This window comes from Dermochelys coriacea, chromosome 11 (genome assembly GCF_009764565.3).
Source record: "Dermochelys coriacea isolate rDerCor1 chromosome 11, rDerCor1.pri.v4, whole genome shotgun sequence".
Classification (NCBI taxonomy): Eukaryota; Metazoa; Chordata; order Testudines; family Dermochelyidae; genus Dermochelys; species Dermochelys coriacea.
The window spans coordinates 42,795,500-42,822,172 of NC_050078.2; the positions used below are offsets into that span (position 1 = coordinate 42,795,500).

At 43.4% G+C, this 26,673-nt stretch overlaps 2 protein-coding genes and 1 long non-coding RNA gene across 4 annotated transcripts in view; 2 read left to right on the forward strand and 1 right to left on the reverse strand.

The window, feature by feature from the left end:
* Positions 1-1,062: 1,062 nt before the first annotated feature.
* On the forward strand, positions 1,063-4,170 carry SP9 (Sp9 transcription factor). Its single transcript, XM_038422821.2, has 2 exons — positions 1,063-1,251; positions 2,062-4,170. The coding sequence occupies exons 1-2, from the start codon at positions 1,231-1,233 to the stop codon at positions 3,412-3,414; spliced, it is 1,374 nt and encodes a 457-aa protein (XP_038278749.1). The 5' UTR covers positions 1,063-1,230; the 3' UTR covers positions 3,415-4,170.
* A 5,971-nt stretch (positions 4,171-10,141) lies between these two features.
* On the forward strand, positions 10,142-12,474 carry LOC122458125. The gene is made up of 2 exons (XR_006278005.1): positions 10,142-10,440; positions 10,728-12,474. It is a non-coding gene; the product is annotated as an uncharacterized LOC122458125 (long non-coding RNA).
* Positions 12,001-26,673, reverse strand: part of CIR1 (corepressor interacting with RBPJ, CIR1) — a 44,534-nt gene continuing 29,861 nt past the window's right edge. For both annotated transcript variants that reach the window (XM_038421685.2, XM_038421684.2), the window contains exons 8-10: positions 19,312-19,418; positions 15,296-15,381; positions 12,001-13,576 (exon numbers count right to left, since the gene is read on the reverse strand). In XM_038421685.2, the coding sequence (XP_038277613.1) occupies positions 12,871-13,576; positions 15,296-15,381; positions 19,312-19,418 (899 nt within the window). In that variant the 3' untranslated portion in view covers positions 12,001-12,870. The remainder of the gene's footprint in view (positions 13,577-15,295; positions 15,382-19,311; positions 19,419-26,673) is intronic.

Genomic DNA, 26,673 nt, shown 5'->3' on the forward strand with positions numbered 1-26,673 from the left:
TGGGCGTGTGGAGTGTGTAGAGTGCAGAGGCCACAGGCGAGTGCTGGGGAGGCTTATTCCAGCGGCGCCCTAGCGCAGCTAGGAGGAAGCACGCTTGCTGCCATTAGCAGTACAGTGTTTTTTTCATGGCTTTCTATAAGGCTTGAAAAACGTGCTCCAGGTTGCAGACTTGACATTCAAAGTCTTTAACCAGGGATTGTTATTTAAGATAAAACCCTTCCTCTCCAGCAAAAAATATCGCTCCTCGGGCTCCTTTGGGCAGTTATGAGAATATAAAAAGAAAGATACAGTACGTGTCGGTTTAATATCCTGTTTTGGGGGGACATATAACTAAAATGCCTCTGCATATTTTTTCCCAAAGAAACTAGCAAATATATTATGCATCAACATGACGAATCACTTAGTACTTTGACAAAAATATAGAGGAGTAAAATACACTTTGGAATGTGGTTACTGTTCTAGCACAGAAATGTTTATAATCACTTTTGGACATGTATGATGTGCATTGTCTGTGCCCCACCTGCCCAATTTGCCTGATGGACCAGATTCTAGAATGGCAATGAAAGGAAGGGCCTATTGAGCAAATAAACCTTCTTTTTACAAGAAACAGAAATACATATTTCCTGGATCCAGCTAGTATGTTGGATTCAGTAAGTAATTATGGAGAATATATAATACAGTCGAATAATTTTAATCTATGGTTAAACTGACAAAATTCAAAGTGAATGCTGACATTCAGCTCCTGCCCTTTGTGGCTTCCCCCCCTTTTCCCACAAACCGTTACGGAGTTACGGAGGAAGTGTCAGCCCTCACTTTGAATTTCCTGGCTTTTGTTGGTTTATGTCACAACCTTAAGGATATTTAAACCCAGGGGTTTTTTTTAAGTTAATTACAGTATAATTTCTTTAGTCCAAAGCACTGAGTTTTATCCCTGTGCCTTTGACTGGCACGCGCCCTGAGCCCTGGTTCTTGCACCTCCAAGTGTCTGATTGGCTGCAGGGCAGCTCCTGCCTGCTCTTTCTGCGCCCTCATTGGGTGAGAGACCCAGCCAGCGGTACTTCAAAGCAGGCGCTCCCCACACTTAGGCTGAGTTTAGCCCTCCAGAGCCAAGAGTGTACTTAGTGCAACTGGAATAAAGCGGGGAGCTAGGAGGAAATTGAGCAACCTCTCCGGGCTGAGCGCAAAGCAGAGCCCCCCATTCGATCCCATCACCCAGCCAAGGGACGTGCTATGGCTACGTCTATACTTGGGGTAAGTCAGAGAAACATCTTTATACAAACGGCACGTTTTTCGTTGTGGTTTCTCGGGGGCAGGTTTGTTACCCTGAAAAAAAAACCATTGCTGTTGTATCGCAGTTTCTCGTTATATAAATGACGATGTGCTACAACTGAAGGGCAAACTCGATTAATGTTTCGGGGGCGTTCGGGGCTTTTTTCCAATCGTACCATTTACGTGCAAGACGACTTTAGTATCAAGTTTATTTTATTTTGAAAGAAATGAAGCTTTTTTTAAAAAAAAAAAAACTCAAGGAGGGTTATGCCAAATTGGAATGGATTTTCTCGAACCAGCCTGGTGCGTGATGCTTGCACGAAAGCCATGTAGCAATGTAATTATGTTTATGTTTCTGCTGGCTCTAAAGCCATAACCCTTGTGGCTTTAGAGCACGTCGTTTTTTCGTTTCCCTGGGGATTTTGCCTTTACAATCGCACGTTGAAAGAGGAAAGCGTTGCCATAAAAGAGTCTCAAACCGCCACAAAACTCTTTTAAGAAATTACGTCTGTGCCATTTTAGAACATCACTGTCGGTCGTCCCCATTATGACTATGGAAAAGTGTATCATTAAATGAATTTTGTTTATAGCGTTTATTCAAGCACTGTAGGTCCCTGAAAACAAGACAGACATTGCATCAAGTTGGGCAGGGTGGCGTTTTCATCCAAAACGAAAGGCTACTTTTGCAGTGTTACTTTTCGGGCAGAGAGTATTTAGCCACGTTGCTGTGTTTGCGTGTGCGCCTCTCCTGGGCTCTCCAAGGCTCACGGGCTTGCTTTGTGTCTCCCTTAGGAAGAGCCAAGATTTGGAACAACTCCCCTGGCCATGCTGGCTGCGACCTGCAATAAGATCGGGAACACCAGTCCTCTGACCACTTTACCCGAGTCCAGCGCCTTCGCCAAGGGAGGCTTTCACCCCTGGAAACGCTCCACCTCCAGCTGTAACCTGGGCTCCAGTCTTTCGGGCTTCACGGTGGCCACTAGCCGGGGCTCCAGCGGGCTGGCCAGCGGCACGGGCACCGCCAACAGTGCCTTCTGCCTGGCCTCCACCTCGCCCACCTCCTCGGCCTTCAGCAGCGACTACAGCGGCCTCTTCTCCAACTCGGCGGCTGCGGGCGTGTCCCCGCAGGAGCCCGGCGGCCAGTCGGCCTTCATCTCCAAAGTGCACAGCTCAGCGGCCGAGAGCCTGTACCCGCGGGTGGGCATGGCGCACCCCTACGAATCGTGGTACAAGTCAGGCTTCCACTCCACCCTGGCAGCGGGAGAGGTGGCCAACGGGGCGGCCTCTTCGTGGTGGGACGTGCACACCAACCCGGGTTCCTGGCTGGAGGTGCAGAACCCCGCCGGGGGACTCCAGAGCTCGCTGCACTCGGGCGCCCCCCAAGCCTCGTTGCACTCCCAGCTGGGCTCCTACAACCCCGACTTCAGCTCGCTCACCCACTCCGCCTTCAGCTCCACGGGCCTGGGCTCCACGGCCGCTTCGCATCTGCTCTCCACCAGCCAGCACCTGCTGACCCAGGAGGGCTTCAAGCCCGTGCTGCCCTCCTACACAGACTCCAGCGCGGCGGTGGCCGCAGCCAGCGCCATGATCACGGGCGCCGCGGCCGCCGCGGCTGGGGGAGGCTCCGCCCGCTCCGCCCGCAGGTACTCGGGCCGGGCCACCTGCGACTGCCCCAACTGCCAGGAGGCGGAGAGGCTGGGGCCGGCCGGAGCAAGCCTGCGGCGCAAGGGGCTGCACAGCTGCCACATCCCGGGCTGCGGCAAGGTCTACGGCAAGACCTCGCACCTGAAGGCGCATCTGCGCTGGCACACGGGCGAGCGGCCCTTCGTCTGCAACTGGCTCTTCTGCGGCAAGCGCTTCACGCGCTCGGACGAGCTGCAGCGGCACCTGCGGACTCACACGGGCGAGAAGCGCTTCGCCTGCCCCGTGTGCAACAAGCGCTTCATGCGCAGCGACCACCTGAGCAAACACATTAAAACGCACAACGGGGGCGGCGGGGGCAAAAAGGGCAGCGACAGCGACACGGACGCCAGCAACCTGGAGACTCCCCGCTCTGAGTCCCCCGACCTCATCCTGCACGAGGGGGTGACCGCTGCCCGGGGAGGCGGTGGCAAGGAATCCACCGCGGGGCCAAACGACTCGTAGGGAGCCCGGACGGAACAGCCGCCCTCGTCCCCTGCAAAGCCCAGGCCGGGGAGAGGCGAAGGAGCCGCCCCCCAAACTGCGCTCAGACTGCAGGAGCGACTGGACTAAAGCGCAGGGTCCAGGGCCAAGGCCCAGAGACACAGCCCAACCCTCAGCCCCGCAGGACACTGACACAGCTTCCTGATGCAGAGCAATAGCGAGACCCAAGCCCGCACAGACTGAGCAGTGCGAAACCAACGGGACCGAAAACCGCCCTTGATGTGGATTACCAGTCTCTAGCTACAGCAGGTCCTGCCTGACGAAATCTAGTTACAATGACACATTTTTGTTTGTTTGTTTTTTTTTAAAAAGGAAAGCATCCTAAAAGAGGCTTAAGGTGAGAAATGAAAGTGGAAGTCTGAGACAGTTCCTCTGTATTCCATAAACATCTGTATAAATAGAGTTCAAAAAAGATTGTGTTATATTATTTTTCTTGTAAGCGTTGATTCTGATAGGGGGTTTATTTTTGTCTCTCTTTTTTGTCTTTTTTGGTGAATTCCTGAAATTCAGGAAGTTTTTTTTTTTTAAAAAAAATTTCTGATGCACTTTGTGGAAGTCGGTATATATGTAAAAGCTATTTAAAATGTTGAGTTAACATTTCACTCAAACACACGTAAGTTAAGGTCATTTAAAGAAATTAAATGCGTTTATCTGTATGAAAAAAATCTTGACTTAATATTTTCATTTTGGTATTATTAAAGGATTCTGAACAATATACTTACGTTTTTTGTTCTTTTTTCCCAGCCCTTATACAGAGCAGCTTTTAGTGCAAACCCTCTTTTTGCCTCTCCCAATGCTAGTACAGTAATACAAGCGAATGGGATTTAAAAACAAGAGATGCATTTGACGCCAGGGATCCAAATTAATCAAATATCTTAAGGCAAATTTCAATCGGGTCATGTCCTATAACTGTGTTTCCTCATTCAAACCCTCATTCCCCCGCCCCCCAAGATCTGACCCCAAATAAAAAATGTTTAAAGCCTATCCAAATTTGGAAACGCATTTTATGAAAATGCCCCCAAATAGATTTAACGTAAACTGTTCAAAGAAACAGTTTTTTAAAAAGTCTTTAGCCTCACAAGGCTTCCTAGGTTGGGAGATGATCTCGGGGGAATAAGCGCTAGAGTCACTACTCCGGAAAAGACATTTCATGCCTAAATGAAAATCTTGTTAAATGTTATTAATTTTGACTTAGAGCACATAGCAGCCCCCTGTGCCTTGTATTCCCTTATTAGGGATTCATGTCTTATCAAATATCTAATTAATCTCCTAGACATCATTTGTTCTGGCCAACTTTATCTCAGCTGGTCCACGGGGACAACTCCGAATATTCTCGGTGACAAAGCTCCCTTGAAGATCCTTTTAATTGTCTAAATTAACTGCCACAAATTTGCATGTCAAACGGTAAAGGGCAACCTGAGATAAAATGTAAACGTTTTAAAAGCCCCAAACTAAGCACTTGATTTGATAACTAGGCTTTTTAATGTTATGGAAGACAACTGCTCCTTTCCTTTTCAAAGACAGTTGATCTATGCAAATAGTGAATTGGAAATGCTTATGTCCCCATGCAGTCAAATGGTCCTTGCATGTTATTTGAATATCAGTGGCTCTGCTATTGAAAAGGTTCAAGGATGCTCTCTGACTTCTTTGTGATTACTCAGTGCAGCGTCTTATTCTGAAGAAGAAAAACCTCAGGAATAATTAAAGGCTGGGCTAAGGCCTGGGAACACATTTGGGACAGGAATCTCATTTAGACAGGCTCTTTCAAAATAAGGCACAGTTAAATTGACCAGAAGGCAATTATTGAAATGAAAATTATTTTCACTCCCTTTGTCTCCTGACCACCAACTTAACAGCCACAGTATTTTTTTTTGAAGAAAAAAAAAAAAGGTTAAATGAGATAATTGCGCTATTTAAAAAGAAAAAAAGTTAATTTTGTGCAGAGTGGAGAAATAACATTTTAAGCCAGTACAAGCTAGAGAATGTAAATCAGAAAAAGGATTGTGCTGTCAGTCATAAATCAAAGATTTTGAAATAAAAGTTCTGCTGTGGATATTAATAGAAGGTATTTCACTATCCCCAACGCTGTCACAAGACACTAACAGAGCGTGTGCCTAAATCGTTTGTTTTAAATGCACACAAGTGTAGCTCAGCGGCGATGCTGAGGGACTGCCGGAAGGAATCTTAGCAAGAGTGCAATTTCAAAACCATCTTCTGAGTTCATTTTTTCCTCGGCCTAAATTATTCAAAAGCATCGATTATTTCCACTCTCTTTTCTCCTTTCCTGACCTATTTTTGTCTTTCTTATCCCCCTTTTTAAACTTAGACCGCTCTGTAAGATGAAGGGAAATCCTCTTGCTTTCCCGCACCACCCTTTCCCCGGAGTGCCTAGAGGATCTGTATTAGATGTATTTTATTCTAGGGCAGGCGGGGAGAGAGACAATGGGAGTTGGCGAGGATGACACTGGCGGGCAGATGTAAAATAAACAGTGCGCTTGCTGAGCTGCAGGACATGACTCCCCTCCTTGTCAGTTGTTGGGGTTTCGGAGGAATGCATTCTCACTGGGTGTTGGGCAGAAGTCAGCTTTGTTTTCAATCCATAATAAAACAGATCAAAGGAAGCTATCCAGGTCCAGTTTCTGCCAGGCCAGGGTTACAATTCTCAGCTCAATGATCAAGGACCTCTTTGCATTGCCTTTGCCCCTTGGGGTCAGAAAACGTCCATCATTTACAGACTCCCCAGAAATGAAGAAGGGAGCAACTCTGGGCCGCAGAGCCGGTTCGTTTAACCAAGAAAATAGAAAGCATGTAACCTTTTAAAAAATAAATGGCACCATTCTTTAGTACTTGTTGGTGATAATTATATGGTCTGGGGACTACAGAACTTTTGTACGACAGGATAAAGAACAGACAGTGTGAGAACCGAAAAATAATTCTGATTCACTCTTTTCAATTACAGTTAAATGGCATTTCTATAGTGGGAGCCTGCAAACCCGGGGGCAAAACAGAACCTTGGGACATTGAGAAACGGTTTTTTACATGTGTCACCCTCTAATGGGAAGGGAGCCAGAGAAGTCGAAAGAGGATTTAGATTTTTTTTTTTCATCCTTCGTTGCTGTGTCTCTGCAGTTGTGGCCCCGTTCAAACGCGATTTTTATGACTTCTAGTAATTTACATTTTGCCTGCATGGTTACTTCCAACCAGTACACGTTGTGGGACTTAGCTCCCATACTCGATTCTGTAGCTAACCCCATTAAACAAGATTTACAGACGACGAAAGACAAAATATCAGAGCAAACTATTGGTAAATGTCGCTCTGCTCCCGATTCACCGGAGATGTGGCTCCTTTCCCCCCAGGGAGTATTATAGTCCTTTAAATAACAATAATAATACAAGTAGTAAAGGTAGCATAAATATGTTTAAGGAGAGAATATAGAACTCCATCTTTGTGTAGGAACAGTTATTTTTTAACCTGTTTAAAATTTTCAATTGAGAGGGAAACTTTATTTATTGAAGCTCTAATTTATTTGCAGCCATTAGCTGATTTAAAAAGATTTTCTGCCACACTCCCAAAATGCAGATAAAGGAAATCTTACAGAAATCCCGCCCATTTGGGTAATTGGTACACTAAGTGTTTATTTTAAGTGAGAATAATTTAGCTTCAAATTTTCTTAAGGAATAACATTCTTAACACTAACAAAAAAAAGGAAAACTCTGATTTGCTTTTATGTTTGACAGTCGCTCTTGATGCCTTTGAGGGACGCTTATAACTGTGGCTCTTTGGCGCCATCTAGAGCTTCAGGAGCACAGAGCGGCACTTGCTTCGCTCCCTACGGTACAAGCGCCGAACCGCTAAGACTTTTGTGCCGGTGCAAGAAAGATCCCTGCTCGTTTCGTTTGGCAGAAGGAATCAGCCCCTCGCTACGTAGCGTGCGGGTGGGCCTGGCTGGAGTCAGTGTTTTACCTGGGCAAGGTTGGAAATGTTGGACAGGTAAAGCTAAAACAAGAGACCCTCCGGCCGACTGGCAGAGACTTGGATTTCAAATGTATTCGAACTCCCTACAAGGCAGATGGAGGTACCGCAGCAATCCTCCTGGCCCTCCATTCCCGAGAGCAAGGGTGAACCACCCCCAGCAGCGGGCACAGGACCCTCAAGCCACACGCAGAGCCTTTAGCAGCCGGGGGAAGTTAGTGTTCAAGTTAGTACTAGAAACTATTGTTTCATGAGCAAACTTACCAGACGCGGGGGGGAGGGAAATCGAGCCAGGCTGGAGAGATCACCCACCTGAAGAAGGGACCTAGCTCGCGTCTGGGCCACCGCCCTGTTGCCCTTCCAGCCCCGAACTGGCCCGGCGCCCAGGCTAAGCAACCAACCGGCTAGGGAACACAACGGATCCGCTTGGTCTGATTTGTAGCCGTCCCTAATTCAGTGCAATCACTTTGAGGGCAGGAGCGGCCCTTTCCAATTAGTTCTATCCTCAAGTCCAAAAGTGTATGGTTTTTAAAAGTCCACCTAATGTCCGGGTTTGGGTCTTAAGCCCCAATGGGATCTGCACCTCGGGGCCACTCAGTCTTTGACTCGTGTGCAGAGCTAGGCTGGAGTTAGTATTTGGGAACTCCGTCATCCGTGACCATGCAAGGTGTAAAATAATATGTTCCTCAGTAGAATGCAGCTACCTTTGCACGGGGTAATGCGGCTGAATTTGCGCTGGGTTTTAATACAAATCCCCAGCCCTGCCTGTTTCAGAGATGTGCTAATTACTACTTGGATAGCAGGGCGCAAAGTCCTTGTCCATTTCCTAGTACAAAGTAGGTTGCTAGAAAATTTGAAATTGCCTTTCAGCCTAAAGCTGCCTTACCTGAATGTCATAATTACAGTAATTATGTACATCCAAATTACATGCTAATTAAATTAGAATCAAATCGTTCTAAATCGAAATCAAATGAGGTAGCGAGAATTAATCAATGACAACATAAATAGAGAGCTTCCTTCAGGGATATTTATTGTAACGATCCAAGCAGGAATTTGATCTGAGTCACCTGTTTATTTACTTTCAAATTAGTAATTTATTTTCGTTCGCCATAAATTTCAGCGATCAGTTTTCCAAGCGTCAAGAGCTACAGGGAAAATGGAGCAGCGTGAAAGATATGATCTAGATGTCGATACTCCGAGTTCCTCGAACACCAACAATGCTAACTCGATCGTCATCTTAAAATTACAAGAAAAACCGACCCATATTTGGAGGCTGCAGAGTAGCGCCCTTGCACTTGCGGTTACTTCACCGGGGCAAGGGCCAAGGCTTCATTTTGACCATAATGTGCACTTCTGCTAATGGGAGTACAATGGAAAACGCCCTGTTTTCCTGCTGATCAGTCATTCCACACCTAATTAACACGTTTCCACGACAAGTTAAGCCTCTCCATTGTTACAGCACACACAGGAGGAGACTTGCCGAAATTAAAGCGGAAGCCGCCTCCCCGGGAGCAGCTGGGGAGCTGAAACGGGCCGGGCCACTCACCTGTTCGCTACGCCCCGCATGTGGGGCTACGCCGCCAGAATCGGGGTGCGCCACAACCCCGCCCCCACGGGCAAACTCCCCGCCCAGGAGCAAAGACCGTCCAGGGGCTTCAACCTTGGGGGCGGTCTCCGCCCCCCCGGGCCCCGGCCCAGCAGCCCTAGGAGCCGGGGGTGGGGAGCTAGAGCCCGCGGGCCTATGAGGAGGAGACTCGTGTTCTCCTCCCGGGGCACTTTATTCCCCAACGCCCTGGCCTGGCTCCCGCGGGAAGCAGCGAGGTGGGCCGAGGCCGTTCCCAGCAGCACAGGGCCATGCCAGCGCGGCCCCTTGGCCTGGGGGCCGGGCGCGGGGCTGAGGTCTGACGCCCCCAGGCCCTGGAGCGGCGGCCCCTCCTCTGGCAGCCCTGGGGCCGCCCCGCAGTGTCCCAGCGGCCCGGGCTCCCCCCAGGGCAGCAGACTCCCGCTCCGGCTGACGACAGAGGGGCTCCTGCCGGACCACTGCAGCTCCCGTGAACACCGCGCCCTCTGGGGACCTTCCGCTGCTCCGTGCCCCGCTGCCTGGCCTTGCCCCCCACGAACTCGCCCGTTTACAGCAGCGCCTCGCGGCCCCGAACTTCCCACAACTTTCCCTGAGGCGGGGCGAGGCGCGGTCCGCTCGCGGCCTCCAGGGCCGGGCCCCGTGTAGCACCCCGCCCCAGGCAGGGGGGCGGGGACTCGCAGGCAAGACGGGGCCCCAGCTAACGCCCCCCCCCGCCGCGGGGGCTGCGGAACTCGGGGCGGGGAGCCAGCGCCTGTGCCACAGGCGCCGGCATCGTCCATTCCCCCTCCTCCACGCGATCCGCTCACGAGCGGCCGACGGCCTCGAGGCTGGCGGGGCGCCAGGCCCCCCGCTCCTCGCACGGGGCCGAGTTACCCCCAGCCCCGAGCGTCTCCGCCGCCTGCCTCCCCGGGGAGCTGCCTTTCACGCGGCGGGTTAAGCAAGTCCGCCGCCGCTTTACGCACGAGTGGCTCCCGCGGGCTGGGGACTTACCGACCAGCCCTTCCTCCTGCGCCCGGCGTCAGGGTTAATCCCGTCCCGCCGCAAACGGCGGACGACGTCCCCGGCCATTCGTGAGCCAACAGCACCTCCTCCCGGGGCTAACGCGCTCGTGGCGGCAGCATCCACCAGCCCCTGCGCGCGCAGTAGCCGTGGGGCGACGCTTCCCGGGGCGCGCAGGCCGGCTCGGCGGCCTCGGGCGCGCTGCGTGGAAGAGCCAATGCGCGGCCTTAGGGGCCCCGGCGCGCTGCGTGGGGCTGGAGCAGAAGGTGCCGTGGGCGCCAAGGGCGGCCTCCTCCTGCCCCGCAGGGGTTGGAGGCCAAGCTCAAGCTGCTCCCTCCAGGCTTCTGGCAACAGGCCGCGCGGGAATCCTGGCCCCTTTGCGCTAGGGTTGAGGCACCCTGGTTGCCCTCCTTTAAAAGCTCTATAGCCTCAGGTAAGCAACTCAGGCCCTTCTCAAGAGTAGCCTTGCCAAACAGGGAGCTGGGGCTGCTCCCCGGCCCTCCCTGGGGTTGTCAGTTTGAACGGAGCTAAAGAAAACGTTAAGGGCAAGAGGGCTCTTCGCCTGACCCAGCGTGAATCCTTTCCCAAAGCTGCCTCCGCTTGCTGCTGAAGGCAGAAGAGCAGTTTAACTAACAAAAATACCGGATTTATCAGCCTGCCCTATGTTGCCTCTTACCCAGATATTTCCAAGATTGCATTGCTTGTTTCTGTCTTTTCCAGGTTGCAGAGGCGGAACAGCCAGCCAGCAGAACAGATACACACCACTTAACCACAGACTAATACCTGCTCCATGCACACACAAAGGCAGTGTCAGATGCTCAGGATACACTTTACCAATTGCCTGCAAACAGAAATCAAACACACACAGCATACACAAATGCCTACTACAAACAGAAGGGCTGTGCCCTTCCTCCTTCTGTCTGCACCAGAAAGTTAGTAGCTGTATTACAGCCAAGCTGCAAGGCTGGCAAGCCACTAATGCAGATCCAAGGCCCTGTGTCTGCCACGTGCAACAAAATACACTACACATTCATGGAGAGACAGACTGAGCTCTTCAGAGAGAAGAGCATCACATCCTGCTGGTTGTTACTCCTTGTACCCTTTCAAACTGGGTTCAAAACACACAGGTTAAAATAAATCCATGGGATACCAAAACAGGCCATTTCCCCAACTACCCAAACATTGAAGAGAGCGACCCTGGATTCTACCTTGTATCCAGGCTGCTGTGTGGTTTTTTTTCCAGACGGGTGCTGAGTGTTTTACAGACCTTTTGAAACAAAGTAAATGCCACTTGGTAGTAAAGGTGCCTGGTTCTGTTGGTGCCTCACCCCCAATATTTAGGTAGATATGCCTGAGAGTACTTTAATATTCTGAGAGTCAAATTGAATGTGTCTTAAAAGGTTACATCTTGCCACTGGGCAGTCAGAGTGAGTCCCAACATTTCTCCCAACAGTTTGGTTTATTTGTTAAAGATTCCCCCCAAGTTTATCAAATCTTGCCTCTTGTCCCTTTTAAATGACAGCTTTTACAAGCAAATACTACGGATCAATTTAGGGCCTAATCCTTCCAAGTGCTGAGTGCCCTCAATTCCCATTTATATCAGCATTGCCGAGGGCCTAAGGGGCAAGCTGGTTCAAGAATTTAAAGAAGAAAAGCCTGACACGTTTGAAAGGGTGACAACTTTCAAACGTGTTTAAAAGGTCAAATCACTTCTACAGCATTTTAACTCCATACGATATTTAAAAAATTTTGCCTGGCAGTTTTAAGATGTGCAGGTGGGACAGTTAAAGAACTACAACCCTCCATTTGTAGTGAAGAGGGGAAAAACTTGCTTGCCTGAGTCTGATTGCACCATTTTACTGCTAACTCAAGCATTTTCCATGTTCTTAAAAACCATAAAGACATGCTTTTCTGCTGCAAAGAGAATGTGGTTTTCCTGCCTATGCCTTTGAAATGACTTAGGGACTCTGGAAAATTAGGCGATTCATACTGCTTATAGAAAGTAACGGTTTATTAAGGTAGTTCATCCTCATGACATATGGGGGGAGGGAATCCCACAACTGTTAAGTAAAAATAAAAGTCAAACTGCTGCATGACAACACAAGAATGAGCATTTGCCTTAACTTTCTATTGCACACAACGAGATACCTTGGAAACAGCTGAAAGGGTGAATATTCTTTTCATGTCTTGAGAAATTCTTGACCAATAACACTGTACTATCATATACTAACAGGGGTTCAAGATGCTTAGATAGCCCTGATTAAGTTAGACACTGCAGGAGGTAAAAAATGTTGGCTATACACTTATGTGGAAATATGTCTGTCTGTTGTTTTAACTGGTGAAATTGCCCTCTTATGTGAAACCTCTGAAAAAGTTTCAGTACAAAAATAATCTAATCTGAAGTCTGAAGCAGTGATTTTTATCCTGAATTATGTCAAATAATGTTTGGCATCATTATACAAATCCTGGGACTCTTCCAAAATTACCCCCTACCCCTCCAAAAGTGTTACATCTCAGAAGCAAGAAGAAATAATACTCTACAGAACGTTAACACATCATGTACTGGTATTTTAAAAATATTTCTGAACAAAGGAAGTATAATTTATAAAAAGTCTAGGGCTTGTTACACAAATACAAGAAACATTCACCAACAAAAATATATCTACAAAAATACCATAATATTTATATCTAACTTACAAATATCCCCAAGTCATGAATGGATTTGATGCCGTTTTGTAGGACATGACAATTTATAAGAATTGGAAAATGAAAAGTAACTTCTTAAAAAGAAAGCAATGCCTGACTGAGCCCTGGTTAAACATACTCAACCAAAAGGAAGATGTGTTTGCACCAGTCACCCACACTATCTATATTTTCTCTCTCTGCTTCTACTTCTGCTGTTTCTGCCTCTTTCCTTATGGTCCACTTTACTGCGCCTTTCTCCACAGCTCTCTCTACATTTCTTCTCTCTGTACACATCTGTGCTGTGGCTTCTGGTTTCATTTTTCCTGTGCCGCTCTTCACTGGGGCTTCGACTTGGTCTTCTTATCTGCCTTTGCCTGTCATTTTTGTGACTTGTGCAAGAGCTTTTCCCACTCCTCTCATCCTTACTTTGGCTTCTGCTATCCCTCTCATTTCTTTCAGTTTCTCTCTTGTCTGTGCTCTGGTTTCTGCTTTTGGACTTTCTTTCACTCTCACAGGAGCTCCATTTATTGTTCTCCCCAGAACTATCTTGCTTTAAAAGTCTACACTTCTCCCTATCTTTGTCCTTGTTACCGTGACTACTGGAGGGTTCTTCATAAAGTTTTTCCTTCTTAGTCTTTGCCTTCCCTTCTGAATCACTGCTGTTAGCCTCTGAAAACTTGTCTTTTTTTCTTTTCTTAGAATACATCTTCTTTTGTATGGCTTTGCTGTCAGTCTCACTAGCACTGCTGCTTACTGAAGTCTCACTGGAAGAGGAGGAAGAGGAGCTGATCTTATGTTTCTTGTGTTTACGTTTGCTTTTCTTCTTTTGCTGCTTTTTCTTCTTTCTATCTTTCTTCTTTTTCTTCTCCAGGCGATCCAATTTCCTTTTATTTTGAAAATAAAAAAGATCAAGCATTTAAAGATAGGTAAAATGTAGCACCGCCTTCTCGTGCAGTCAATACTTAAGACAATAGTAGGCAGTAAACTTGCAACATTTTCTTATGAAGCATGTTGAACTTTTGGTTTTAATAAAGTATTTTTAAATTTCTGATCTCAAACTAAACTAAAGTATTTAAAATGTAGCTCCCATTTAGCCATCCCTCAGAACTACAAAGAAGTAATTTTTAATGGACCACGTTTAGGAAGGTGAGGGTAAGAAATGTGAAACTGGGCCTTACAACTGGTAGTGCAAACAGCTGATGTTTTTGAGCTGGCTCTGTTGGTTTGATTCTGTAATATAACAAGGAAAATTTTCAAAGGCACAAATAGCAGTTAGACATCCAACTCCCAATGGCCCTCAGTGGAAGTTAGGAGCCTATCTGCTACATGTGCCTTTCAAAATCTCCCTGCGATGTTAACAGCTTTCGGGAGAACTCTATCATCTATTCAGTCATAAACAGAGGTGTAAAATTTCTAGTCAACAGTACACTGTTCTAACAGGCAAGCAAACATTCATTTTCATTTCAACTGCTTTTGCCCAGTTTTGTAATTTTAAGACCTTGGTCACTCTTTTGTTAATTCTTACCAATGAGTCAGCCACTACATTTGACATGCTACCTAGACTGCCTTCATTGGATTTAAAACAAATTAAGAAGCTTAAAGTCACTGAGAACCTAAACACTTAGCTAAATTGAAGCATTTAAAAATATACAGTAATTTAAACAGTGTGTTTGGGACATTAGAAATCCAAACAAAATTATTAAAGGTTAAATTACTGAAGCCACATGCATATATGTGTGTGTGTGTGTGCGCGCGTATAATATATATATATATATATATATATATATATATATATATAATATATATATATATATATTACACACACAATTATCCTTCATAAATAGTGTAAACTGTTTTCCTTCTTTAAAGTTGATTACACTTTTGGACCTCACAATGCTCACAGAGTGCTCTTTTAACTTTTATTTATTTAAATATAATAACTTAAAGAAGAGTGATGCCTGTATGGTCTATCAGCCAGTGATTCAAAATTGGTTAATAAGGACACACAAAATTAGAGAAGAAATGTAAAACCGCCTTTCCCCTTAAGCATATGAAAGCAACAAGGCAGCAGCAGAGAAAAAACAAACTTTGTTCGGAAACCACAAAAATATCCTGCACTCCCTCTGCTGGCTAATCCTAATCCTAGGGCTATGGTAAACTGTAACACCACTGCTGATACACAGAAGAAAGGTTAAGTTTAGCTCCCTTAGAAACAAAAGGAAGTACGTCAAGCTTTGCCAAGTGCAAAATCAACAAGGAAAGAAATGTAATTTTCAATCTTTGAAGAGGGCATGGTAAACAATGGAGTGTAAAATAATATTTTAAAATAGCAATTGACATTGTCCTCTATGAGCCAATGCATATACGTTAGTATGTGTGTCACAGCATTCAAAGTTAAATATGAAATGAAAATAAAGCCATTAAAACTGCATTACAATTGGATTACAGAATGAGGAATAAGCATGCTGCATAATACAAAGTGTGGTAGTCAAGTGTAGATTAATTTAAATTGATTTTTTTTCAATAGATGGAAAACTGTAGTTAAAAGCTATTATATTGCTAAATTAATAGGAATAAGTGCCATGCAACTGCGAAAAAATTACCTCAGAAGTTTCTGTTTTTGTTTAGTTGACAGCGATTTTAAAAATTCAACTTCTGGGTCATCTTCTCCTTCACTTGCAACATATTCCTATAAAGAGAAAAAGTAATAAAATACCATATCCTTAAATAAAAATAAAGTGACATTTCAAATTCATGACAGGTTTCAGAGTAGCAGCGAGTAGTCTGTATTCGCAAAAAGAAAAGAAGTACCCGTGGCACCTTAGAGACTAACAAATTTATTAGAGCATAAGCTTTCGTGAGCTACAGCTCACTTCATCAGATGCATTTGGTGGAAAAAGCAGAGGAGAGATTTATACACACACACACACACACACACACACACACACACACACACAGAGAGAACATGAAACAATGGGTTTATCATACACACTGTAAAGGAGAGTGATCACTTAAGATAAGCCATCACCAGCAGCAGGGGGGGGGGAAAGGAGGAAAACCTTTCAGGGTGACAAGCAAGGTAGGCTAATTCCAGCAGTTAACAAGAATATCAGAGGAACAGTGGGGGGTGGGGTGGGAGGGAGAAATACCATGGGGAAATAGTTTTACTTTGTGTAATGACTCATCCATTCCCAGTCTCTATTCAAGCCTAAGTTAATTGGATCCAGTTTGCAAATTAATTCCAATTCAGCAGTCTCTCATTGGAGTCTATTTTTGAAGCTTTTTTGTTGAAGAATAGCCACTCTTAGGGCTGTGATCGAGTGACCAGAGAGATTGAAGTGTTCTCCAACTGGTTTTTGAATGTTATAATTCTTGACGTCTGATTTGTGTCCATTCATTCTTTTACGTAGAGACTGTCCAGTTTGGCCAATGTACATGGCAGAGGGGCATTGCTGGCACATGATGGCATATATCACATTGGTAGATGCGCAGGTGAACGGGCCTCTGATAGTGTGGCTGATGTGATTAGGCCCTATGATGGTATCCCCTGAATAGATATGTGGACAGAGTTGGCAACGGGCTTTGTTGCAAGGATAGGTTCCTGGGTTAGTGGTTCTGTTGTGTGGTGTGTGGTTGCTGGTGAGTATTTGCTTCAGATTGGGGGGCTGTCTGTAAGCAAGGACTGGTCTATCTCCCAAGATCTGTGAGAGTGATGGGTCGTCCTTCAGGATAGGTTGTAGATCCTTGATGATGCGTTGGAGAGGTTTTAGTTGGGGGCTGAAGGTGATGGCTAGTGGCGTTCTGTTGTTTTCTTTGTTGGGCCTGTCCTGTAGTAGGTGACTTCTGGGTACTCTTCTGGCTCTGTCAATCTGTTTCTTCACTTCAGCAGGTGGGTATTGTAGTTGTAGGAATGCATGATAGAGATCTTGTAGGTGTTTGTCTCTGTCTGAGGGGTTGGAGCAAATGCGGTTATATCGTAGCGCTTGGCTGTAGACAATGGATCGAGTGGTATGATCTGGATGAAAGCTAGAGGCATGTAGGTAGGAATAGCGGTCAGTAGGTTTCCGATATAGGGTGGTGTTTATGTGACCATCACTTATTAGCACCGTAGTGTCCAGGAAGTGGATCTCTTGTGTGGACTGGTCCAGGCTGAGGTTGATGGTGGGATTGACAGATTGACAGAGCCAGAAGAGTACCCAGAAGTCACCTACTACAGGACAGGCCCAAGAAAGAAAACAACAGAACGCCACTAGCCATCACCTTCAACCCCCAACTAAAACCTCTCCAACGCATCATCAAGGATCTACAACCTATCCTGAAGGACGACCCATCACTCTCACAGATCTTGGGAGACAGACCAGTCCTTGCTTACAGACAGCCCCCCAATCTGAAGCAAATACTCACCAGCAACCACACACCACACAACAGAACCACTAACCCAGGAACCTATCCTTGCAACAAAGCCCGTTGCCAACTCTGTCCACATATCTATTCAGGGGATACCATCATAGGGCCTAATCACATCAGCCACACTATCAGAGGCCCGTTCACCTGCGCATCTACCAATGTGATATATGCCATCATGTGCCAGCAATGCCCCTCTGCCATGTACATTGGCCAAACTGGACAGTCTCTACGTAAAAGAATGAATGGACACAAATCAGACGTCAAGAATTATAACATTCAAAAACCAGTTGGAGAACACTTCAATCTCTCTGGTCACTCGATCACAGACCTAAGAGTGGCTATCCTTCAACAAAAAAGCTTCAAAAACAGACTCCAAGGAGAGACTGCTGAATTGGAATTAATTTGCAAACTGGATCCAATTAACTTAGGCTTGAATAGAGACTGGGAATGGATGAGTCATTACACAAAGTAAAACTATTTCCCCATGGTATTTCTCCCTCCCACCCCACCCCCCACTGTTCCTCTGATATTCTTGTTAACTGCTGGAATTAGCCTACCTGCTTGTCACCCTGAAAGGTTTTCCTCCTTTTCCCCCCCCTGCTGCTGGTGATGGCTTATCTTAAGTGATCACTCTCCTTTACAGTGTGTATGATAAACCCATTGTTTCATGTTCTCTCTCTCTCTCTGTGTGTGTGTGTGTGGCATCCGATGAAGTGAGCTGTAGCTCACGAAAGCTTATGCTCTAATAAATTTGTTAGTCTCTAAGGTGCCACGGGTACTCCTTTTCTTTTTTCAAATTCATGATTCCTGTATTAAAATATTATGAACATTAAAAGGTGTGTGTGAATTTGATTTTATGTATATAAACACACACACATACACCCCCTATATAGCAACCTTGAGAAGATAAGGAGTTAGCTTGCTACAAAGAGGGAATCTATTCTGGGTTTAAAAGGAGTTGGGTGCCAGAGTACAGGAACCATATAGCACTGTAATGAGAACACTATAATGTTTCTACAGGCTAAGTCATTTAGGGAAAGCTTTCCTGAGTTCTGTCTAGTGTAAGAGATGGAAGCATTGGTTGGTGGATGGGAAACTGCAAGTCCCACTGAACCACAAAGAAATTTAGGCAAATCACTTAACCTTTTTCTACATGAGCTTACTCATTGAAAAATGGGTGTTATACCCATCCACCTCACAAGTGTGTCATGATGCTTAAATTATTGTCTGTAAAGTGCTATACAAGTACAATATGTTGCAATTGTATTTTCTACCCACAACAACAATATAGTACTAAAAATCAGGTCAGATTTAAATTTACGAATTCTTAAGACCCCTTTCCTTTCAAATTACATGCATCTGGAATACCCAATTTCTTACTCTTCACATTTTTAATTTTAACACATGGGACAACAACAGGGCAGAAACTAGGACATAAGTTCTCCACATGTGACTTTTCTAAAAAACTGGTGAGAACTTTGCAACAAATTTAACACTAATCTCATAAACTAGATTGTCTCCTGAGTACATAATTTCCTGTAAAGGCAAAGAATGCCGCTTATGTACATAAAAAAGGACTCTGACTTGCAAGTCATCCCCCCCCCCGTACTTGGTTGCCTGGTAGTTCAGTTATCTTGCAATATGAGTGAGGTGACTTTATGGTGGGCTTGCTGTTTTGGATAGTGTATATAAATTACGTATTTCACATTTTTGTTAAGGCACCTACAAGTCTGAAATAGGCACTATGTGAAAGTCTAAATAAATACAATTACATATTTAAAGTCTTGTAAATAAAAATTATATAATAAAATAAATTAACATAAAAAGCTTTAAATAGAGAGAATTATTTTTTGCATGCTTTCCTCTGGTTTCATCCAAAGCCAGTTCAGGGGTAAGGCTGCAGGCAGCAAGTATCACATCAGATGTATGTTGCAGGAGCCCAAATCATCCCTTCTGGGACATATTCAATTTCTAGTCATCCAGAGGAGACATTTAAATTTATTAAACTGTGGCCTTAAAAAAATCATTTCAGATTTGTCACTTTGACTAAAACTAAGCAGCAAAACACAATACATTTCAAGGTATTTTCCACTGCTAGATCTATCCAGCTTTCCTATGGATATGCATATTGGAAAAATGTTAAGTCGCAATTCACAAGCAATCACATTTAGATTTACAGACATTTTCAGCTTACTGATAAAAAGATCATTACCTGTGATGGATCATTTGCAGTCAAGTTTCTCCCCAGTACATTTTGTTTCAGTGCAAACCCACTGTTTCTCATCTCCGCTATTAGCTCTGAGGGGTGCATTGATGGCCCTGTTCACAAAAATCACAGTTTGAATGTATCATTTATATCTCTACCTTTTTTGGACTCCACAGTAGGAATTCAGGTGAAATTTTGTTAAGTAAAATCACAGCTAAATCAACTCAATAATCTTCTGCTGAGCAAATAATCAGATATGATTTTCTAAAACAGCAGTCTGGAGATTCAGAATAGAAAATAATTGCATTTTTCTTTAAGTGCAAGGGGATTCTCTTCTTATGTAACTTTGTCATGTTGAAAACAATATATTTAGGTATGCTTTTGACAATAGTACAAAAAATATATAGAAAGCCTAGAACAGACATATTAACTTTAATACTTCCTCTCTCCAAAAGCAATAAGAAACCACACTTAAGATAACATTATAGCATTTTTCATAATCATACAATATGCATTTTAAAACTTTCCCTTACATTTTTATGATTTAGTAATTGGACTTCTCTGAAATGATTTTTAAAGAACAAATTATATACCAAAGACGGTTTTTCTTCTAAAATATAATTGAGACCAGAGGTACATAATATGCATGTACTGATCACCTTGTTTACATTTTCTTTCAGTTTTGTTTTTTAGTTTTAAATACTGACTGAGGAGAGGCGTGAAACATCAACATGAGTTCTAACTCCTCAACATTTCTGTGCATGCTTGTCACTGTACAGATCAGAGCCATGGTGACTATGCAATACCAAAAAGGCTATGTACATCTGCAAACAAAACATATAACTATTGCCTGTGAAAGAGCTGTTATGATTTATTAGGTAAAAGATAGATTAGTCATACTGATATAAGCCATTCACCATAAATTCAACATACGTAGCAACTCAGTATGCCATCAAACCTTAAAGAAACTTACTAATATTGTAATATATTTTAATTACACAACCTGTAATGCCAGATAACAATTGGATGTAAAGGGGAAAGATTTTACTCTTCAATTTTGTCTGAAACGGTGTCTAAGCTGGGTACCTTTTGGCATTTTTTTGGCATACCTGGCATTTTCAGAGAGATGTAATAACTGAAATGGCAGATATACTCTGCAGCATAATTAGGTGCCAGTGAGACAAACAGGCGCACAGATGATGACCTCAGAGCCAGCCCTAGGAGGGGTAGGTGTGAGCAGACCAGAGAGAGCAAAATGTGGTCAAGATTCGGAAGGGATTTATAGGTCAAGAGCAGCATCCTGAGTCTGATTCTGAATGTGACAGGCAGAGAGAGTGTAACCGAGTCAGAACTGCTGCTGTAACCTTGCTCTGCTTATCCATATCTGCTCCTGATGCATAATCTTGGTACCTGCTTATACCAGATGGAAACCTAACAACAGAAGTTAGTACCAGCTGAAGTTTTAATGATGCATACAGGGAAACAAACAAAAAGGGCATTACAATAGCCTAAACAGGGCAAAACAATGACCTCAGAATGGGTGAGAGAAAGGCACACACACTAGGGCAACAGACATGAAAAGGCAGATGGCAGATTTTACCATAGCAGAGAAATCAAAATGTTTAATCAGACCAAAGCCCAGAAGGACACTTCTAAGCTAGTAAACATGAAATGTGGCTATGGAAGAGATACACCAATTGACAGAATAAAATAGTAATTCTAGAACTCCTGCCCTCTTCAGAATCTCACAGCATTTTACACACATTAATTAATTAAAACTAGTTATCCCCAGTCAGCAGATAGGAGAAACTGAGGCACAGCAAATATAGGTAACTTGTCCAAATTTTCCCCAAGCGGGGGGAAGGAGAGGGGGGAGAGAGAATAAATACATGTGCTATTTTGTTTTTTATTATATAACAAATTCTGAAAGATTCTTAAGATTTTTTCCTTGTTTTCCTTCTTTTGCTGTAGAAATATCAGCAATTTCAAATCTTTGTCTTTCCTATTTTTGCTGGAGAACTAATGAGCTAGAGTGGGAGCTCTCTGAGCCGTCCATTCATGGGCTACATAGGGTATTCAGCTTTTTGCAAAGAGATCTCTTCTCCCAATTGCTCACTGGTATTTGTAGTTAAATAGGTGTTAAGGGAAAAAAGAAAAAGGGCAAAAAAAAAATAATCCAGTTTTGAACAATCTGACTAAATCACTGTATTTCTCTTGGTACTTGTGATATCATGATTTTGTTAGTTACCTAGCCATCCATAAAGCAGCCTGCTATAGCTCTGTTTTTGTTGGCTCAGCTGCTGTAAAGTGGTCAAAGAACTGGTTTATCTGACCCCACCAAGGAATATCCTCTTAAGGGGCTTTTCTGGCAGCACAGACCTGGTGGCATGATGCCTGTGGCACAGGGGCATGTCAGAGATGGGGGACAGGGGAATGTGGCTGATCTCAAAGCACTCCAACTATTCTCTAGATTGGCAGAGTGGACCATAAGAGGTTGTTCAAAATTGCCATTAATCAGAGCAGTCTTTGGGGGATAGCTGTCTTATGCTACAGGTATGCTCAGGACCCGAGAGGTGCAACAGAGAATTACAGCCCCCTTTGCCCTCTCATCTCCTTGATCTCTTTGCTTAGGCTGTGCCTTTTAAGAAGTACTCCTGAGGGATCGCTGCACCACTGAACATGTGCAGACTTCATGTCTGGTGCAAAAAAAATTTGTCCAGCAAAATATACATTCTGCCCAAGAAGTGCTGAAGTTCTACCTTTCACCCTTTCTTCTTTGCATAAAAAGTTTATGGGAATACATCCTTATGCTGATTTTTGTACAAAGCTCCAATTGACTTTGGTTGGAATTTAAGGCCAGAGTTGTTACTTGAGTGACTGCTCAGAATCAGACAAACCCAAAAGTGTATTTAAACATCTCCTGTTCTCTAAAAGCATAAGAAAACTAACTGTATTCAGCAAGTTATTAACTTTGCTGGGAAAAATAAGAACCCGTGGAAGGTAAACCTGAAAAGAAAATGAATTAGACTAGTATGAGATTTAGACAATTTCTACTTTTTTAAAAAGAAACTATGGAGCCATGCTCAAAGCTCCACCAATCTGTAATACTTTAGGTTGGAACCATGTTCTACTGTAATTATCAGCACTTAAAGGAGGTAAGCAATATTAGATCTATAGGTATGTTACACTGAAGTTATATCAAAGGTGCCTACAGCATATGGAAAGGTTTCCTTTTTTTTAGTCTGTGTAAATTGAAACATATAAAATAAACATGATTCTTATTTTGAGATTCTACATAATTCTGGTTAGTGAAACTAGCTTGACCTGAAATTGACAGGTTTGCTCTGAAGACAAAGGAGAATTTTCTGCAAACTTTGAAGAAAACTGGTCAAACTGAGTTATATGTCTGTCAAAAATTATTCATTTGGAATTTTGACACGTGTAACTGTGTTCTAGATTCCCTTAGCTCAGAAATGTCTCGTTAGTACCCCTTGAAATTTCCCATATATTTAAATCTACTGCAAACTTGTGCTCAGGCTACATTTGAAGAAATTGCTTTGAAATTACAAAAACATCACTAATGATGGTTATATTTCTGATGAAAGGTTATGGCATGTGTATGACAGATAGAGTGAAACAGGATGCTGGATGTTATGACCCTGGATGAAAATGCAGAATTATTTTGCTGATTTAGCTTTTAGCTAGATGAAGTGAATTTCATTAGAATCAACTAAGGAAGAAAAAAAGCAGCTGAGTTATTCTTTAAAATGATAGAGCTAAGAGGAGGACAGGAAATCTTGTAGAGGGAAGTCCTAGGGATAAAACAGTGAAAAGAAGCTTGAGTGAGGATTAATGGAAAACTGTAAATAGAGTCCTGCCCTGAAGTTTTCTTACACACATTACATTTCTAAAGCTGCAGAATAAAAGCACACCCCAGGAACAGAAGTAAATTCTCAACAAGCCCCCGCTGTGCAAATGTACTGTGTTGTGGGGGGATGGTGTAGGAACCTCACCCATTCACAGTGAGTATGTTACCCAATAATGGCTGGTTGCAGAGTGTGTAAGAATCCTCGCTGTAGTTGCCAGATAATGGAGAGATTTTTCTGTCTTAAAAAGGTAGAGGCCTATGATTTTTGGATCTGTAGACTTGGTTCTAGTTCAGGTGGTGGTGGTGTATTTATTTAGTAATTGTAGCTGTGAGAACCAAAGACTAATTAAGTGGAGCTTGTCAGGCTTTTGGGTTGACTGGCAGGTATCCAGCCAGGTTCTCAAAGATTCTAGACACATGTTGCTAATTGAAAGAAATGTGATTCAGTATCAGTTTTATAAATTTTATTAAAACAAAAATAAAATGTAACAGGAACTAAACTATTATGAATAATATTAAATGAACTAGGATATATGTTTGCACAGTGCCAAGCACAATGGAGTCCTGGTCCATAACTAGGGTTCCTGGGAGCTACAGTAATACATAAAAAATTATAATACAATACAACTATCAAATCAATATCAAAATAAACAAACTAGCCTCAATATTGGACTGCAGTTAAATCATCAATCCTTACAAATTCTAAGACAGAGTCCGAGAAGGTGGCTGTTTGGTTATAAATCCCAACTAAAGAATCTAACCAATGTCTATCAGGTTTATAATTTGAATGGTTAAGAAGCTTAATACTGAAAACAAATTATTCTCTAGTGTCTGGAACAGTCAGAGTCAATTAAAAAGCTTCCTCCTTAGATTTTAAATTTCTGTGAGCTGGCTCACCCTTTCTGCCCTTCTCCCCTCCACTCCTGCCTGGAGATATTAGAATACAGACTTTAACAACACCCTCTTGATAAGGAAAAGTTTGAAACTACCAGAAGTTACAGGTGACAATCAACCACATTCCAGTGACTAATTTAATGAGACAAAAGTTAGGGCTGTTGCCAGACACCTTCCCCAGGTGAACTTTATGGGCTATCTGACTCTCTGAGAAGGAGCCGAATCTACAGTTAAGTAGCCAAGCAGTGATATTTTGCTAGCACAGTGCTTCTCGCTAACAGACCTCCTTTGGGTGCAGGGAGACTGATCAAAGGCCAGAGTGGCCTCTTTGTTGGTGCTTGTGACTTCATCTCATCAAAGTTACTGGCCTTATAGGATCTGCAACGTCACTCTTATCCCTCAAATAGCTTGTTGACCTGAAAGACTAGGGGTGTCAGCTTTACCCTAGATTCTTATGGTTGGCAAGCTTTGCTCACTCTTTCTTGCAACATCTTCCCCCAAGGACTTTGGACAAGTTCAGTGTAAAAGCTATTTTGGAGCCCTGCAACTTGATCCAATTACATTTGAATTTGGCCATCCTAAGTGATCATCAACTTGGAAAAGTTTCAATTAAATCAGCAATTTAAAATATATTTGATATTTGCAAACCAGAAACTGACATCAGCAACTCCTCAAACTATATCAAAAATCTGGATACAAATGACCACTTTGGAGGAAGTTGGGTGAAAAGGTCCTGTGTCACCAGTTTATGGAAAGTTAGACATAAAAATCCTATAAAAAGAGCTGATTGCTAAGACCCTTTTTCAATAGTCACTCAACGTTCATCTATCAGCAAAACTGAAAACAACATCAAACGATCTATTTCATCATAGCCATTTTTTATTCTTCTTAAAACAAAGCAATTACAGTACCTAAACTATTATTGAACTGGGCAAAGAGCTTGTTGTCTGGAATCTACATCTTAACAGAGATAAGTTACAAACTTTTGAAGACACCCATTTAAGAAATAAAAATTATAAATTTCTATAAAGGTCTGTATTGCCATAAAAGCTATTGTCCTCATATAGCAAGCAGGTCATTACAGAATGGTACCAGACTTCTTTCCTCTATATGATGACAATTGGCTAAACAGTTCAGCTTTAAGCAGAATTAAAATTACATTATGGAGTCACACGGAAGAGGCTCCATAGTTTAGGATGCATCCAGAAATCCAACACAAGACCCTTATTTTCATGGTCCTAATAACTGTGCAAGGAGAAACTGTTTCTAGCTAAGTCTCCTGTGATCTGTCAGAGTGACCCTCCCATGGAAAGGGCAAGGTAAAGGGTTACTGAGTGCGGGGGAACCTAGGTTGTGAGCATGTCCTCAGATGGGGTCCAAAGCTACATTGACCCCGATAGCTCTGCTTTGCTCTCTGCCCCCTCCAGCCTACCTTAGAATACCTCCATGGTTGCTCAGCCTACCTAACTGGTGAGTCATGGAGGCAGGCTAGCAGCATCAAAGAATAGAAATAGCTGGGGGAACTTGACAGTTCTATCAGCTTTTCTTTGTAGGGATCAAGCAACCGGTTATGGCAAATAAGAGAAATAACTAACATTTTAAAATAAAACATACAGTGTGGCCTACATCTGAGCTGTCATGTGAATGAATGTATGAAGTTTGGGGCAACTGCAATAAAGCTAGTGCAGCCTGAAAATATTTCAGGTGAAATTTCAAAATGGGCTTATTTCTGAAATGTTTCTTCTGCTAAAGTTATTATTTGAGGAAAAAAAAATACAGACAATTCAGTTGGCCCAGAAAAAGTTAGAGTATTAAATGTGGAAACTGAAATCATTTAATAAAGTGTGAAATGAGAGATTTTAGTCCCATTTAACTCAGTTAAGTTGATCTCAATTAAATATCAGGAGAAATCTGAATGCTCTGTTATGGTTGCACTAAGATTGTACTTCAACCTGATGATCTCTATTAAACAACAAAGGGAAAAAAAATCCTATATTTCACTTGCTACAGGTCTAAATTACAAGTTCTCTCATTCCCATTTAGGCCCCTCCCTTCCATACACAAGACGACTGAAAGTTACGTCTGAAACTATTTCCTTTTAGGTCCTGTCCACACTATGGCTGATGTCACACAGCCAACAACTGTATTTAGTACATAGTAGTTGCTATCATGGTTTCCACTAACAAATGTGGGCAGGGATTTCTTTTTTATTAGAATAATGCTGGCTAAAAAGTGTAGGTCTACATTAAAGTGGTTTAAAGCATGGTTTTCAAATTATCCCCAATAGTAGTGGAAAATTAAATAAAATATAGCGGTTGCTAGAATAGTTCAAACTGTAGCATGGACAAAATCAATCTTACGGTCACTAGTGACTACCAGAACAGCACTTTGTTATTTCTCCTATCTGCTGCTGATGCATTGTCTTGATAATACCTGCTTAATTTACTGACAAAAGTTTTCATTTCTGCCAGCACTGCAGAAGACCAAGCTGAGTTATTCTGCTACATGCAATCAATTAAGTTACCAACTAAGTTTTGATTCTAGACTACCTATTGAAAGTGTTGAGATAAGAGGCAGTGAAAGCATAACTCATTCCCATCAGAGGC